Source organism: Hemitrygon akajei, chromosome 4, assembly GCF_048418815.1.
Source record: "Hemitrygon akajei chromosome 4, sHemAka1.3, whole genome shotgun sequence".
NCBI lineage: Eukaryota > Metazoa > Chordata > Chondrichthyes > Myliobatiformes > Dasyatidae > Hemitrygon > Hemitrygon akajei.
The window spans coordinates 76,752,032-76,770,474 of NC_133127.1; the positions used below are offsets into that span (position 1 = coordinate 76,752,032).

Genomic DNA, 18,443 nt, shown 5'->3' on the forward strand with positions numbered 1-18,443 from the left:
GAAAAGGTACAGTTTGTTTTGTATGCTGTTAATTTTAATTTGCAACTTTCAACATTTAATTTCTATCTGTTATATTTCAGTCCCATTAGACCCACCGATATGTCAGAAATACTTAATCTCTTGGAAACTGGATCTATGTCTTCATCTGCAGCAAAGCAAGTAAATATTAATTTCTGCATTGTGGTTGGTTGGTAACCAAGCAGAGGCTATTAGGCTCTTGAACCTACTTACAAGCACCTTAAATCTATGCCCCCTCATGTTAGCCATTTCAGCCCTGGGGAAAAAGCCTCTCATCAACTTATATACTATATCAGGTCACCTCTCATCTTCTGTCGCTCCAAGGAGAAAAGGCCAAGTTCACTCAACCTATTATAAGACAAAGGAGCTGAATTAGGCCATTTGCCAATCAAGTCAGCTTCACCATTTGATCATAGCTGATTTATTTGCCCTATCAACTCCATTCTCCTGCCTTCCTTGACACCCCTGCGTAATCCTTGACACCCCTACTAATAAAGAACTTATTAAACTCAGCTTTAAATATACCCAGTGATTTGGCCACCACAGCCATCTGTGGCAACAAATTCCAAAGATTCACCATCCTCAGGCTAAACAAATTCCTCTTCATTTCTGTTCTAGAGGGATGTTCTACAAATCTGAAGCTGTGCCCTTTGATCCTAGATTCTCCCACCATTGAAAACCTCTCCTATTTCCTTCTTTCAAGAATCAATAGACTTTGGCATTGTACCAGATGACTGGAAAATTGCAAATGTTACTCCGTTATTTAAGAAGGGTAGGAGGCAGCGGAAGGGAAACCATAGACCTGTTAGCCTGAATTCAGTGGTTGGGAAGTTTTTGGTATTTGTTGTTGGGTATGAGATTACGTAGTACCTGGAGGCACATGACAAGACAGCCCAAAGCTAGCGTGGTTTCCTAAAAGGAAAATCCTGCCTGACTTACCTACTGCCATTTTTTGAGGAAATTACAAGCAAGGTAGACAAAGGAGGTGCTGTAGATGTGGTATACTTGAATTTTCAGAAGGCCTTTGACAAAGTGCCTGCTGGTTGCCAGTGGAGTTCCACAGGGGTCAGTGTTGGGACCGCTGCTTTTCACGATGTACGTCAGTGATGTGGACTGTGAGATTAATGGATTTGTGGCTAAATTTGCTGATGATACAAAGATAGGTGGAGGAGCGGGTAGTGCTGAGGAAACGGGGAGCCTGCAGAGAGGCTTAGATAGTTTAGGGGAATGGGCAAAGAAGTGGCAAATGAAATACAATGTTGGAAAGTGTATGGTCATGCACTTTGGTGGAAGAAATAAACGGGCAGACTACTATTTAGATGTTGAGAGAATTCAAAATGCAGAGATGCAAAGGGACTTGGGAGTCCTTGTGCAGGATACCTTAAAGGTTAACCTCCAGGTTGAGTCAGTGGTGAAGAAGGCAAATGCAATGTTGGCATTCATTTTTAGAGGTATAGAATATAAGAGCAGGGATGTGATGTTGAGGCTCTATAAGGCACTCAAGAGACCACACTTGGAGTATTGTGTGCAGTTTTGGGCTCCTTATTTTAGAAAGGATATGCTGACATTCGCTCACGGACACGCTTTCCATCCGAGTTCGCAACTCGGCCTTGTAACAAAAAACACTGTGCTGTGAGAGGGACGTGGGGGACCAGTCACAGAATCTTCTCTCTAAGACAACCGCTTTGAAAAAAATGGTTGCTGAGGCCCTGGCAGAGTATGGCACACACAAAAAAATACTGTCATTGGAGAGGGTTCAGAGAAAATTCACGAGAATGATTCCAGGAATGAAAGGGCTACCATATGAGGAATGTCTGGCTGCTCTTGGGCTGTATTCCCTGGAGTTCAGGAGAATGAGGGAGAATCTCCTAGAAACGTTTTGAATGTTAAAAGGCCTGAACAGATTAGATCTGGCGAAGTTATTTCCCATGGTAGGGGATTCTAGGACAAGAGGGTACAACTTCAGGATTGAACGACGTCCATTTAGAACTGAGATGTGGAGAAATTACTTTAGTCAGAGGGTGGTAAATCTGTGGAATTTGTTGCCACGAGCGGCTGTGGAAAGTCATTGGGTGCATTTAAGGCAGAGATGGATAGGATCTTGATTAGCCAGGGCATCAAAAGATATGGGGAGAAGGCAGGGGAGTGGGGGATGACTGGAAAATTGGATCAGCCTATGACTGAATGGCAGAGCAGACTCGATGAGCCAAATGGCCTTCTGCTCCTACATCTTATGGTCTCCACGTTCACTCTGTCTAGGGTATTCAATATTTGGTAGATTTCAATGAGATCCCTTCATTCTTCTAAGGTTCAGTGAGTACAGGCCCAGAGCCATCAAACACTCATCATATATTAACCCTTTCATTCCTGGGATTATTCTCATAAACTACCGTTTGATCATTTGCAATGCCAACACATCCTTTCTTAAATATGGGGCCCAGATTTCATCTGGCCAATGCCTTATAAAGCCTCAGCATTACATCATTACGTCCTTAATTTTGTTTTGTTTTCTAGACCTCTCGAAATGAATGCTCACATTGCATTTGCCATTCAAAGTAAAATTTATTATCAGAGTATATACATGTCACCCCTGAGATTCTTTTTCTGTGGGCATACTTAGCAAATCTATAAAACAGTAACTGTAAACTGTAGACAACAGGAATTGTTAACTGTAAGCAAACTGCAAATGTGGATATAAATAAGTAGCATGAAATGACAATATAACAGAGTCCTTAAATGAGTGTAACTATCCCCTCTTGGTCAAGAACCTGATGGTTGAGGGGTAGTAACTGTTCTTGAACCTGGTGGTGCGAGTCCTGAAGCTCCTGTACTCCTATCTGATGGCAGCAGTGAGAAAAGAGCATGGCCTCGGTGGTGCTTGATGCTACGGCAACATTCCATACAGATGCGGTCAATGGTCGGGAGGGTTTTAACTGTGATATACTGGGCCGAATCCGCTACCTTTTGTAGGATTTTTCGACTTGAAGGCATTGGTGTTGCCGAACCAGGTTGTAATGCATCCAGTCAGCACACTTTCCACCACACATCTATAGAAATTTGCCAAGGTTTTCAATGACATGCCAAACCTCCACAAACTCCTGTTGAAGTAGAGGCACTGTCATGCTTTCTTTGCAGTAATATTTTTCTGATGGGTCCAGGATAGGTCCTCTGAGATAGTGACACCCAGGAATTTAAAGTTACTGACCTTCTCCGCCTCCGATCATCTGATAATTACTGGCTAATGGACCTCTGGTTTTCCTCTCCTGGTCTATAATCAGTTCCTTGGTCTTAGTGACATTGAGCGAGAGGTGGTTGTTGTCATTACAGCGCTCAGCCATGCTTTCAATCTTCCTCCTGTATGCTGATTCACCACTCCCTTTGATACAGCCCACATCAGTGGTGTCATCAGCAAAATTGTATATGGTGTTGGAGCTGTACATAGCCATGCTGTCATTGGTGTAAAGCGAATAGAACAGGGGGCCAAGTACACATCCCTCCAGTGTTCCTGTGCTGATGGAGATTGATGTTTTTGCCAACCCAAACTGAGTGGCGTATACAAATGAGGAAATCCAGGATCCAATTGCATAAAGGGGTATTGAGGCCCAGGTCTTGGAGTTTACTGATTAGTTTTGAGGGGATGATGGTGTTAAATGCCGAGTTGTAATCGATAAAGAGTATCCTGAAGTATGCCTCTTTGTGGTCTATATGTTCCATGAAGAGCCAACGAGATAGCAAAAGGTCTACACCAGCCATTTGGTTGGCACATATCTTTAGTACTCAGCCAGGTACTTTGTCCAGACTGGATGCTTTCCTTGGATTCACTCCTGAAGGCAGCCTGTACATCATGATCAACTACTGAGAACAAAGGATCTTCAGGAGACAATGTTCCTCCTTGTTCTGGTGGTCAAAGTGAGCAAAAAAGGCATTGAGCTGATCTGGAAGCGAAGCTCTGCTGTTCCCTATTTTGCAAGGGTTAGCTTTGTAGGAGATTATGGCATTCAAACCCTGCCACAGCTGTTGAGCACCCCTTGTTGATTCCAGTCTAGTCCAGAATCCCCACTTCGCTTGAGAGGTGGCTTTCCGGAGATTATACCTACACTTCTTGTAGCATTCTTGATCTCCAGACTTGAATGCCTCTGATCTGGCTCTGGATTTCATTGTTTGTCCAGGGCTTCTGATTGGAGAAAACCCTCAACGATTTTGTGGCGACGTACCAACTCAACCTGCAAGTTAATCTTTAGGGCATTCTGCACAAAGGGCTCCTAAATCCCTTAGCATCTCTGATTTCGGAACTTGCTTCCTGATTAGAAATTTGTCTGTACTTTTATTCCTTCTACCAAAGTGCATGACCATACATTTCCCTACAATGTATCCTATCTGCCACTTCTTTGCCCATTCTCTAAGTCCTTCTGAAGATTTCCTGCTTCCTCACCACTACTTGGTCTTTCACCTATTATTTATTATCCATATTAGCATGTCTAACTTGAAATAAAATATGATTATCAAAAGAATAATAACATTTTAATGGATTTTGATTTAAATGGAATTTCCATGATTTTAATAAACTGAGAGCTGGGATAAATAATATTGGTTAAGAAACGGTTAGTGGGGTGAAATGCGGTGATATAGTAAACGTGGGTTAGAAACATAGAAAATGTACAGCACCCTACAGGCCCTTCGGTCCACAAAGCTGTGCCGAACATGTCCCTACCTTAGAACTACCTAGGCTTTACCCATAGCCCTCTATTTCTCCAAGCTCCATGTAGCCATCCAGGAGTCTCTTAAAAGACCCTATTGTTTCCACCGCCGCCGGCAGCCCATTCCACACACTCACCACTCTCTGCGTTTTTAAAAAAAAACGTAACCTCTGACATCTCCTCTGTACCTACTTCCAAGCACCTTAAAACTATGCCCTCTTGTGCTAGCCATTTCAGCCCTGAGGAAAAGCCTCTGACTATCTACATAATCAATGCCTCTCATTTATCTCGTACACCTCTATCAGGTCACCTCTCATCCTCTGTCACTCCAAGGAGAAAAGGCCGAGTTCACTCAACCTATACTCATAAGGCACGCTCCCCAGTGCAGGCAACATCCTTGTAAATCTCCTCTGTACCCTTTCTATGGTTTCCACATCATAGTAAAGGACCAAAAATGGAGTGTAATTTTAGCCCTTTCTTCTCCCCCCCACGCCAATAAGACAGAAGAGCAAATATGTTTAATAAATAAAGTAAAATGATAGTTGGAGACATTGGCTTCACTAACATTATTTGTGACAATATCAAAGTATAGAAAAAGCAGAATTCCGGAAGTGCATTCTAGAGATGTTTTTGATCTTCACACAGCAAGCCCAACGTTTTAAGAAACACAGACATAAAAGAAAAAGTCACAGTGGGGGAATGTATTGGAGACAGTGCTCTTGATTTAATTAAATATGGCATAATTATATAAAAGAACACAAATGTATCAGAAGTAAAAAAATTTAAATTGGGGCAGAGACAGTTTACAAGACTAAGATATGATTTAATGAAAGTGAATGGGAAGTACACCATCAAGGTAAATAGGTGTCTGACTAGTGAGAGACATTTAAGATGAGATAGTTAAAAGTTTAGAACAAGTGTTTTTTTTTGTTTAAATGGGGCCTTTTGATTTCAGGTGCCCAAATGGGTTGAACACCCTGGTAGAAATAAAATAAAAAAGGAAGCTTATGGCAAAATCCAAGAAAAGTTAAAGCCAATATGAATATGGGAAATTTAGATGGATTCCAGAGATCCTTTAGTACCGGTAATTCCTTCATGCATTTGTGTCAGTTTTGACATTAAACATCAGTTGTCTTTTCAGCCTTAATGGAAATCAGAGCCAACTGTCATTTCTCGTTTGGATGCATATATCGTATGGGGCACCCTAAAAAAGTATAGGTGTTTACAGCAATCCTACTCTCCCTCATCTTCCATAAACTGCACAAATGGGGTACTCTGGTAAGATTGTTTTGTGTGGTTCAGCTATTGATTAAAAATAACAATGTATGAGGGAGGCTGAATCTACAGTATGTAACAACATTTATATATAAAATATATTGGCACTATCTAAATACAGCATTCAATGACATTTTAAAACAAACTTTTAACATACTCTTGAGTAATTGGGGATACTTTTGGAGATTTTGGCAGTGATATTTTTCTTCTGACTCTGTTTCAACAGGTACTACTTGAATTGTGGAAGGGTGAAGGCAGAACTGCAACCCAAATAGTTGAACTAAAAGAATTGGGAATGATCAGAGACCAGAAAAAATTAGAACAAATCTGTCAACGTGTTATTGAGGATCATCCTTCAGAGGTGAGTTAATTCAAAAGCTGCTGCTTCCTTTTATTTAATGGCAGAATGAGGAAAAAAATAACTGGCAAGTAATTACTGCAAGATGAAAGTTTGTTTTGTTTCACAGCCATTTCTCTGCCATTTTTTTAACATGGTTCATTACATTCATTCATTACATAAATGATTAACAATCGTGTAATGATATATAATCCATTTAGTCTTGCACTATTAAAATATTGTTTAGAGAAAGTTGGTAACTGTTTTATGCATTTGAAGCCTGTACCAGTATTGAGGGTTCACTCACTACTGATTTGCAGTCTAACTGTATTTACTCCCATTTTCAACATACTCAATATTTTTGATTAAAATGATCCATTAATCAGAAATTAAAATTACTTTTCTCATTGCTGTTTTCATTAGAGAGTTTCCAACTTCAATCTTTGTACAAAGATGCCGATTGCTTCTCTCAGTACTGTAGTCGCTGTGAACCCAGGCTTTGGATACTGTAACGTGGGTTATTCTGGTCCATTGTGTATAAAGCAATTTTTTTTGTGTGTATCTGTCCATTTATTTTATTTTTTTTTGTAATTTATTTTTTATTGAAGTTCATCATCAAACAACCATTTCCATAAGATGTATTTTAGACATTGTACATATATATCATATAATCATATATATCACAAATCTCCACAAAGTATTTATCTGAGGTATACACTTATAGAAAAGAGTGGAAAGAAAAAACAAGCAAAAGGAAAGAACTATGTACAAGTAGGGAGTGATCTTTTTTTTTACAACAGATTCATTGATTTGTGAGAATAAAATCAGGCCTATGAGGCATTATGTAGTTAAACCATTTTTCCCAGTATGAATCAAATTGTTCCAGCTTATGGTTAACAGATGCTGTTATCTTCTCCATTTTGTAAATGTCCATTGTAATTTCCATCCATGTATTTAAAGTTGGGCTCTCCTGTGATAACCATTTCCTAGTAAGAGTCTTTTTACCAGCCACCAACAGTATATTCATTAAATATTTATCTCTTTTCAACCATTCTTGAGGTATATATCCAAAATATATGGTCTTACTCTCTAAAGGTATTTCACATTTAAAGATGTCTTGTAGGGCATTGTGTATCCCCCTCCAATAGTTTTTGATAACAGGGCAGTCCCAAAAAATATGATAATGATTTGCACTTTGATTTCCACAATTTCTCCAGCAAACAGGGAGGTGACTATCATAATGGGATTTCTGAGAGGGTGTAATAAAATATCTTATCAAGTTTTTCCATCCAAACTCCCTCCATTTCTGTGAACTGGTACACTTCCATTGATATCTCCATATTGTTGTCCATTCTTCCTCAGATATAGTTATCCCTCCTTCCTTCTCCCATTTTGTTTTAATGTACGAAGTCAAATGTGTTTTAAGATTTGACAACCCTTTATACATGCTTGAAATGATTCTGCTACCATTATATGAATGATATGCTTTTCTAAAGAGCTCTATCAAGCATGTATTTGCCTTGGTTACATTTTTAAGCATCTTATTAACATCTGTAAATACCGATTAAAAATCTTGCTTTTCTAATAAGTGTTTCTCTTTAAGCATTTCAAAACTGAACAATGTTCCTTCTTTCATTATGTTGCAAAGAACTGTTATTCCTTTAGCTGTCCAGTCCTTAAATCTAGCATCCAATTTATTTGGTGTAAAATCCGAGTCATATGCACACCATTTAAGAATTGCAATATCTCCCTCTAGATTATATTCTTTTATAGTAATTTTCCATATTTTAAGAGTCAATTTCACCCATGGGTTATCAATAGTATTTAAGTACCTTTTGCAGGTTGTTATCAGCCAAAATTGCTTGTATGGGGATGGGAAGTACCCGCTCCTCAATGTTTTTCCATTGAGCGTCATATGATGGGTTGCACCAACATATCACAGCTCTCAACTGTGCTGCAAAATAATAATCTCTAAGAGAAGGCAAGCCCCATCCCCCCTTTTCCTTTGCTAATTGCAAAGTTTTGAGACGAACTCTAGGCCTTTTACCCTGCCAAATATACCTTGATAGCATCTTGTTCCATTCATTGAATTGATTTTGATTAATCTCTATTGGTAGGGTCTGAAAGAGATATAACAGCCTGGGCAGTATATTCATTTTAATAGACTCAATCCTTGAACTGAGACTGAAAAAAGGTATCAGGCTCCATCTTGCCACATCTTCCTTAATTTTTTTATATAAAGGCTGATAATTACATTCTGATAATTTTGCCAAATCTTTTGGCATAATGATGCCCAAATATTTGAAAGACTCTGTATGCATTGCCCAGGGGTATCGACTTTCAATTTCTCTTGGTGGGCTATAGTAATATGAAAGTAATTGGGTTTTATCTATGTTGATCTTGTATCCTGATAATTGACCATATTATTCAAAGAATTGCATCAATTTAGGTAAAGAGTATGTTGGTTGCCCTAGATTGATCAAAATGTCATCCGCATATCAAGCCAATTTATGCTTTGTCCCTTTAATAGTAATTCCCCTGATATCTTCATTTTGTCTGATGTATTGAGCTAATGGTTCCAGATATAACGCGAAGAGTAGTGGTGACCATGCACAACCCTGTCTCGTTCCCCTTTCTAGGGTAAGACTATTTGATAAATATCCATTGATTTTAATCCCAGCAGTAGGATTGTCATATAGTGTCTGTATAGTTTTAATAATCGTGTCTTGGAAACCAAATCTATGTAAAACTCTGTAAAGAAAATTCCAATTAACCGAATCAAATGCTTTTTCAGCGTCCACACTTATCACTATTGCTTCGATTTTATTTTTTTGTATATGATCCATAATGTGAAGTGTCCTTCGTATATTGTCTTGAGTCTGGCATTGTCGTATAAAACCTGTCTGATCATTACATGTATGAGTATGGGTAGAAACTCCTCTAATCGTTTGGCCATGATGGAGGTAAATAACCTATAATCTACATTAAGAACGGATATTGGTCTAAATGACCCGCATTCCATTTTATCCTTGCCTTCTTTCGGTATAGCTGAGATTATCGCTTCCTTCCAACTGGGTGGCATTTGTGCCTTTTTTAGAGCCCAATTCAGTGTGGGGAGTAAAACAGGAATTAACTCATTTTTAAATTCTTTGTACCACTCTGGCATATACCCATCTGATCCTGGTGACTTGCTTAATTTAAGCCTACTAATTGCAGCTTTTAATTCAACTTCAGTTATGTCAGCAGTCATCGTTCTATTTTGTTCTTCGCTTAAAGTGAGTAACTCTAGAGAATTCAAGAAGGTGTTAATTTGGGTTATGTTTCCCCCTGGAACTTTGGAATATAGAGTTTTGTAAAACACTTCAAAAGCTTCTTGAATTTCACTTAGCTTATTTTTTATCATTTTCGTTCTTGGGTAGCTAATTCTATGAATTGTATTTTCTGCTAACTTTTTTTTCAGTTTCCACGCCAGTATTTTCATAGATTTCGATCCACTTTCATAATGTCTCTGGTTCAGAAAAATTAAGTTTTTCCTGATTTCTTGTGTAGCCTAATTATTTATTTCATTCCTAATTCTTTTAATTTCCCCTAATGGATCCTGTGCCAAATTCAATTTGTGTTTTTTCTCTAGTTCCTTCAGCCTATTTTGTAATTCCTCTAATGTTTTATTCCTTATTTTTTTCTTCTATGAAGATATCGCTATAATTTTCCCTCTTAAGACCACCTTCAGAGTATCCCAAAAAATGGGAGGTGAAACCTCTCCATTATCATTAAATTCTAAGTAGAGACCAATTTCTTTTTTAATTTGTTCCTTAAAGTACGGATCATTGAGTAGACTTGAATTTAGTTTCCAAATAGTATTCTTTGGTTGTAGGTCAAAATCAACAGATAAATATATAGGTGCATGGTCACTTACATCTATTGTCCCAATTCCACAGGTGTTTATTTTGTCTTTGTCTTTTCCAAATGTTATGAAATAGTCTATTCTTGTATATACAGAATGTGGAGCAGAATAATGAGTGTAATCCCTTCTGTCAGGGAAAAGGTCCCTCCATATATCAATTAAACCAACATCCTCAAAAAGTGTATTAACTTTCTTATGTAAAGATTTTGTTTCATAGGTTTTTCTATTGGAAGAGTCTAAGTTTGGTTGTAATTGTAAATTTAAGTCTCCACCACATATCAGGAGACCTTCTGTTTCTGTTACCATAATATCAGTAATTTTCTGAAAGAAACCAATTTCACTTCCTGGGGGTGCGTATATATTCAATAGAGTAACTGAATTGCTGTCCCCCTTACCAGAATATATCTGCCCTCTTTATCTCCCATTTCAAATACTTTTTCAAAATTTAGCTTTCTTGAGATAAGAATAGCAACTCCTCTCCTCTGTCCTGATTTATATGAGGAGAAAAACAGATTAGTGAAGCCCATTCTCTTTAGTTTTTTATGCTCATTATCACTTAAATGAGTTTCCTGTAAATATACTACATGGGCTTGTTCTTTTTTCATTTTGGATAAAATTCTCTTATGCTTGTTTGGATTTAATAGCCCATTTACATTAAAAGAAATGAATTTTACCTTGTCCTTAGCCATCTGTATTTATCTGTCAATGTATCATTGAAATTAGAATAAAACTTAATCGATCTACTCCCTGAACAAATAAGAACCAAGAAACGCAAATAATAACAAAAATGGCAACGAACATGTGATTCCAAGACTGAGGTCACTAGTAGATGACCCTGCGTTGAGCTAGAGGAAATGTCTAGCTGTGGGGGATAACCCCTCCTACTTGTGAGTTGAGGACCCCCATTGCAGTATTCATAAAAGTCAGTGAACAAATCCATTACACGGAAAAGATTTCCCTGTGTACTCCTCCTATATACACATACACACACACACACACACACACACACGTATATTTTCATTTTGGTGGGGAACAAGGAGTAAGTGAGCGAATAAAGAATAACAACTAAGTAATATAAAATCCACATTATAATAAGTATTTCTCGAGATAGGTATATCACAGTGTACTTTTGCTTCTGTTTAGCTTCTCAACATTTTTAAAGTTAGCTAAACCTTATGGCTCTTCTGAAGGGGGTGAGGACTGTCTTTGGGAAACTCCCGGTCTCTTCCTAATATATTTCTCTTGGCCTCCTCCCGTCTCCTGCCTTCTCGATTCTCGCATTATTTCCCAAGTGGAGCGGGATAATTCCTCAGTCAGGCTTTCCCTCGGTTTGATCATACTGACAGGCAACCCTCTGGCCTTCATGTCTGTAGTCGCCTCTTCCACTGTCTGGTACAACCACGTCCCGTTGTCATAAAACACTTGAAGTTTAGCAGGGTACAGAGTTTGAAATCTAATCTTATTTTGCTTTAATACTCGCTTTACTTCAGAGTATTCTTTGTGTTTCTGGAGGACCGCGGGGGGGGAGGTAATCTTGGTTGAAATATATTAATTTATCCTTTAAAAACACTCTCTTCTTACCCCAGGCTCTTCGTAGAATGTCTGCCTTGGTGCTGTACCGAAGGAATTTAATTATTATTGAGCGTGGCTTTCTATCCTGGGTAGGTTTTGGGTCTAACGCGCAGTGGGCTCTTTCGACTTCCGGCTTCATAGCCGGGGGAAGATCCAGCGCGTCCCGCAATAACTTTCCGACAAACTCCGTCATAGATGAGCCCTTCGCTCCTTCGGAAATGTTGTAGATTCTGATATTTTTCCGCCGTGATCTTCCCTCCAGGTCACCTTTGGTGATGTATTATTTTTATTGTCTTGCTCAGTATCCGTTCCACGTTTTGAACGCGATCTTCCACCATCTCAATTCGAGTCTCTGCCACCGCTATTTTTTGTTTAACGCTGGCGAGCTCTGCCTTAATATCACGGAGCTGCTGCTTTATATCTTTCTGGACCTCCCTTATTTCTTTAAGGATTTCGAAGATACTCGCCGCCTCGCCTGAACGAGGCCCAGCAGCCGCCTCGCTAGCACGCGGTCGGTTCGGAGAGCCGCTCGCTGCACTCCTCTCAGACGCAGGCTCCGCAGTGTCACTTTTTTAATTTCCATTTCTTTTCCCCATTCTTGCCTCTCTTTTCAGTTCAAATATTTTTCAAAAAATACTGCTATTCTCGACGATGATGTCACGGGAAAACCCTGTCCGTTTATTTTAATAGATTTTTTTTTAGCCTTCTAAATCTCTGGATCTGCATTGTTGCTGGCTTTTATGCCATATAGAATGATGTTTCTACACTTTAAGTCCAAAATACCTAACCTCTTGCCAGTACTGAAATATTTTTGCTGCATTTTATTCTCGTTTTTGAATTAACTCTCTCTAATGCTTCTGTCTATATTGATATTGATATCCGTTATCTCTTCGACCCTGACAAACCCGCAGATGTTATTCTACCCATCATCAGTATGGTTTTTTCAGTAGGAATTATTAAATATTCTAAGATGGATTGTTGCTGGGGTTGCTAATTTGAATATTTGCTCTGTGCAGTCCTCTGGATCTACTCCTTTACAGTCTGCTTCCTAAATGGATCAATAATTTATTTTCATAAGCTTTAACTTGAGTGAGCCAACAGACTGTTGTAAGGAACTTTATCATGTGCATTTCAGAATTCCATCCAAATATCATCCATTGGTGTTCTCTCAGTTTTGCAATTTATTCAAAAGCTGAGTTAAATTTGTCAGGTAGAATAACCCTTTACAAATTCTAGAGTGACTGTCCCTGTTAAAGTTTTCCAAAGTATTCAAACATTCTAGCCTCAATTCTATGCACAAATATTAAAGTATATGGTTTTCTCTCTAGCCAAGATTGATAATTAAACAAGTTTTAAATATATGATTTATAAGCACAGTTCCTAAATTAAGAATTTTGGCTGATTATACTTAACATATCTGTAATGTTCTCAGCTATTTCCTTTAAAACAATGGGATGGAAACCATACAGCCCTGGAGATTTGTCATTCTTCTGTGCCATTTTTTTAACATAATGATTGATGGCTTTGTTTCTTTTTGAAATGAAAGATGGTTAGAGTCAAGATTAAATTGAAGAGTTGTGTATGGTTAGATAAATTGAAAATCACTCTCTTCCTGCTTCATTTTGCCACTGTCCATTTACACGTAGGGCAGCATTTTCCAACCTTTTTTAGTCCAATGCCCCCTCCTCCAAAGTACTTTCATACTTGCCAATGCTCCTCTTAGGCACAATATACTTTCCAGCGCTCCATAGTGTAAAAACACGTCTACCATATTCTAACATGAGAAAAATGATTCTGCTTTAAATTTTTTGTTTGTCTTTAAACCTAGCTGACACAGTACCTGTGCACTGTACAGCAGCTTCAATATCATAGTGATCATTGAGCTTGAAGGTTTTTAGTAAGAGTTAAAATATCTCATTCCCAGGAAAACCCTCAAGTCTCCATGTATAACAATGCCCAAGCGGTTTGTTTTTCTACCTTTCAACAAGGTAGAAGGATGGAAATGCAATGAAGAGCAGTTTGGCTCTTCTCCAAAGATCAGGAAACTTCGTATGACAGTATAGCCAAATGCCATAAAAGCTGACATTTTTGAAAAGCCTTTTGTTTTCTCATCATGATGAATTTTAATCATTTCTTCTTGGAAGCTCTCTTCCTGTTCTTCCACCTTGCAAAGAAATTAGTTAATTACCCAGTCTGGAATTTCCAGATTGTTCAATTCCTTGAGTCAATTCTGAAAATCCTTCTTCAGTGACTGCAGGTGTAAGCAGTACTCTTGCAATCACCATCTGTGAAAGAGAGTGCCATTCTTTCCATGCAGGGGAACTATGAGAACGTTCTTCTCCCAATGTTTTGCTTATATATTTCCAATTTTCCTACAAAAGAGGGCACTGTACTTTTTGCTTGGATTAAATCGAAATTCTCACCCTGCAGTTTCATATTAGCATGCTTAGTTTGTCATACAAATCGGCTAGGTATACCAAATCTCCATGTAGAAGTTCAGTCTTGTTTCCCAAGCTCTTGTCAACTTAGAGCAAAAATTCAACCAGTATCAGAAAGATCAAGGAAATGTTTTAAGCAGCAGCCAACGCACTTCAGTGTGAGGAAGCAAGCGTTCAGACTCTTCATTGTTATCTTGGTATAACTGACAAAATCTTCTGCTACGTAATGGATCAGCTTTAATTTTGTTGACAGCAGATATTACAAGAGTCATGCTTGAAGAAAGTCTGGCTGAGGTTTTTGGCTGCAAGATGTTGATGATGAATTACACAGTGGATTGCAAACAGACTTGGAATTTCTGCTTTCATAAATGCCACTAAACCAGCATGGCGGCCTGTCATTTATGGTGCTCCATCTGTTGCACAAGAAATCATGTTCCTAATGTGAATACTTTTATCCTCAATTGTTTTTAGCTTTTTACAAAAGAGAATCTCTTCAAACTTTTCAATTTTTGATAAACCGTACATATGCCATTAGCAATGCCTCATTGTCTTGCAGTTGTCTCATCCATTTGTATCCCAAATTCTGTAGAGCGAATTTTTGAACATCAGCTTCCAAATGCCCCTGAATTATTGCGGCAATAGCCTGTGTGCTCAGAGGTGAACCTGCTTGTACTTTGTGAATTAAAACATCATACTCTTTATTGAATAAGGGAGAAAAACATGGAAAGACTACCTGAACCTCTCCAGCATCATATAACCTATATAACTGCATTTGAGCAATTGTTTGAGGACTAGCAGTGCAATTAATTTCCAGGCCAGCTCAAGCTTTCAGTTTGGATTTTGCAAATACAGCATTGTGTTATTTCGCCAGTGATTTGAGGTGAATGCTGTAGGTCATGCATGACTCTAAGAGATACAGGCTGGAGATCTCTGCTGCAAGAATGCCCCTGAGCTAGGTGCCAGGTTTGATGTCTCAATCTTTGGAACAACTTATTGCTTGGCTAGCCAAAAGCTATTCTGGTGTAATCAATGTGATGGTAATCAATGCCTGCCTTCATAGAGGGATGGCTCCTGAGGTATGGAAAATGCTTGCTGGACTCTGACCACAAATCTTAATTGCTTTATGTTACAGTATTGAATGCAGGTTTGGAACGAACTTTGGTCTTCCAGATATTTGAGACCTGGTTTTCATTGAATGAGCTTGGTGTCTGAATACTCACATGTGCAACCATTGTTTGAGTACTGTCATTGAGTTAGGTTTGTGTATCATGTCCCACATCTCCTGTAGATAAACAGCATTCAAAATGAAAGTTTGTTGGAGGTTAGGTACAGTATTGCTACAAGGAAGACTGAGAAGGTAGATGGCCTTCCTTGACTTGTGTCTGTCGTAGGATTGACTGTGTAGGATCTCAGCCTGCAATAAAGAATTCTGTATCCTTCTCTGCTTGACAGAGTCAAAGGCATTTCTTAGTCCTTACACCTTCGGGGAACAGTGTCTCAGAAAGGCAGCGTCCATTATTAAGGACCTCCAGCACCCAGGGCATGCCCTTTTCTCACTGTTACTATCAGCTAGGAGGTACAGAAGCCTGAAGGCACACACTCAGCAATTCAGGATCAGCTTCTTCCCCTCTGCCATCTGATTCCCAAATGAACATTGAATCCTTGGACACTACTTCACTTTTTTAATATACAGTATTTCTGGTTTTTGCACTTTGTTTAATCTATTCAGTATATGTATAGTGTAATTGATTTGTTTAATTATTATTTTATTTTTTTCTCTCTTCTAGATTATATATTGCATTGAATTGTCGCTAAGTTAACAAATTTCACATCACATTCCGGTGATAATAAACCTGATTCTGATTCCTATTTCAACACTAGAGGGAGCTCTCTGGCAGTGCGTCAGGCGGTTGCTTCGATGACTCCCTGTAGTAGAGAGCAGAAGCTGCAAGTGGACTGCCATTTCCTGAATGTTGCCATGAAAATGTGACCATGTTTCCTCTTACCAGAGAAAGAAAATTGGTTCTTTCTCTGCTTGGTTCTCTGAAAGCAATGTTTAAATTAGCCAACCTGACATATTTACAATTGATTTAAGATACAAACTTTCATCTGTTACTGGTGGGAAATGTTTGGCTGCATTCAGCAACTTCACAATTTAGTTGAGGTGAGAATTGGAATTAACCATTAAATTGTGCAGGCAGACTGGTTTCTTACTGTATTCACTTGTACATGGGATGTAAAGAGAATTCAGTAAGTTAATATTTTTGGCTGTTGTTCAACCATTTGTGTGAAATCTCATGAGGTAATTCACAAGTCGAAGTGGCAGGGACCAGGTCCAAGAGTGAGGAATGACCGAGGTTTGACTGATTTAGGCGTTGGGCCAAATTGCAAAGGTCAGGGTGTCAGGGCCAGAGGCAATGAATAGGCATTTGTTCAGCTTGTTGCTCTTTATTTTACTCGTCTCCATGCTGAACTGAGGCTGTGGCCTGCAACTGACAGGCTCCTGGATCAGCTGTGACTGCTTTCGTGGTTGTGAACTTCTGTTCTGAACGTTATTTACTTTTATTGTTTGCACAATCTCTTTTTCTGCGCGTTGAGTGTTTGACGGTCTCTTTTTAATGGGTTCCATTGGGTTTCTTTGTTTTGTGGCTGCCTGTAAGGCGATGAATCTCAAGATTGCACACATTCATAATAAATGTACTTTGATCCTTGAAACTGTTGGAGGAGCACTGGAAGTCAGGCAGCACCTATGGAGGGAAATTAATGGTTGACTTTTTGAGTTGAGACCTTTCATTAGGATGAAGAAGCCAAAATAATAAGGTGGGAGGAGGGGAAGAAGTACAAGCTGGCAGCTGTTGGGTGAAGCCAGGTGGATATGTAAGGATTGCACTCTGTTCCTTCTATGTTTACTTGTACTTCCCACTGATCTCCCTCCTGGCACTTAACCCTGCAATTGTGATAAATGCTACACTTGCCCCTCCACATCTCCTCCTTACCACTATTCAGGGCTCAGAACAGCTCTTCTGGGTGAGATGACATCCCTTGCAAGTCTGTTGGGGTTTATTTATTGTATCCAGTGCTCCCAGTGTGGTCTCCAACACCAGTGAAACTAAGCAGATTGGGGCCCACCATGATGCAGGATCTCCCAGTGGCTGTCCATTTCCAATTGACTTACCATTCCTGTTCTGACGTGTCTGTTTGTGGCCTTCTCTACCACCATGATGAGGCCAAATTCAGGTTGGATGAGCAATATCTCATATTCAGTTTGGGTAGCCTCCAACTGAATATTAATTTCTTCAACTTCCGATAATTTTTCCCACTCCCTTCTCTTTTTCAATTCCTCACTCTGGTTACCCTCTCACTCTTTCTCCTCTCACATGCACATCACTCCCATTGGGTTCCCCTCCTCCCCTTTCTTGCATTGCCTACTGTCTTCTATTAGACTCCTTCTTCAGCCCTGTATCTCTTCCACGTATTTGCTGTGTAACATCATTTTAATATGTTGTGTATTTACGGGTTAATGTCCAGAAAATTTGTTAGCCTGGTACCAACAAAGGGCTAAAGGTGCTGGATCATTGGAGTATTAGAATAATAGTATAGTGTAAAATCTGTTTTCATTTTTGTATCCAAAGTAAGTCCAGTGAGCTTCAAGACTGGCCTCGAGACCTCCTTGTGCAATCGGATCCTGGAATTCCTCACTTGGAGACCCCAGTCCGTTCGGATTGGCAATATGCATTACAAGGCTGTGTGCTTAGACACTGCTGTACTTGCTTTGCACTTATGACTGTGTGGCTAATCACTCACTGTTCCAGTGCTGCATTTGTTTGCTGATGCCACCACTGTTGTAGGCTGAATCAAAAGTGTTGACGCAGAAAAACAACATTCATCGGACCCCCAGCACCCAGGTCGTCCTTTTCCCGCTGCTGGCATCAGGAAGAAGGTACAGGAGCCTCAGGACTCACACCACCAGTGCAGGGAGAGATTATCTCTCAACCATCAGGCTCCTGAACCAGAGGGGATAGCTTCACTCATTCCATCACTGAACTGTTTCCGCAACCTATGGACTCACCTTGAAGGATTGTTCATCTCACATTCTTAATATTTGCTGCTTAATTTATTTATTATTTTTCCCCCTCTTTTTGTATTTTGCACCCTGTTGGTGTGGTCTTTCATTTATTTTATTATAGTTATTGGATTTATTG

The 18,443-nt window shown here is 39.2% G+C and overlaps 1 protein-coding gene across 3 annotated transcripts in view; it reads left to right on the forward strand.

The window, feature by feature from the left end:
• gatb (glutamyl-tRNA(Gln) amidotransferase, subunit B) overlaps positions 1-18,443 on the forward strand; it is a 41,378-nt gene that overhangs the window by 22,187 nt on the left and 748 nt on the right. For 2 of the 3 annotated variants that reach the window (XM_073042898.1, XM_073042899.1), the window contains exons 11-12: positions 81-159; positions 6,217-6,351. In XM_073042898.1, the coding sequence (XP_072898999.1) occupies positions 81-159; positions 6,217-6,351 (214 nt within the window). The remainder of the gene's footprint in view (positions 1-80; positions 160-6,216; positions 6,352-18,443) is intronic. The other variant, XR_012098644.1, reaches the window with a different exon arrangement.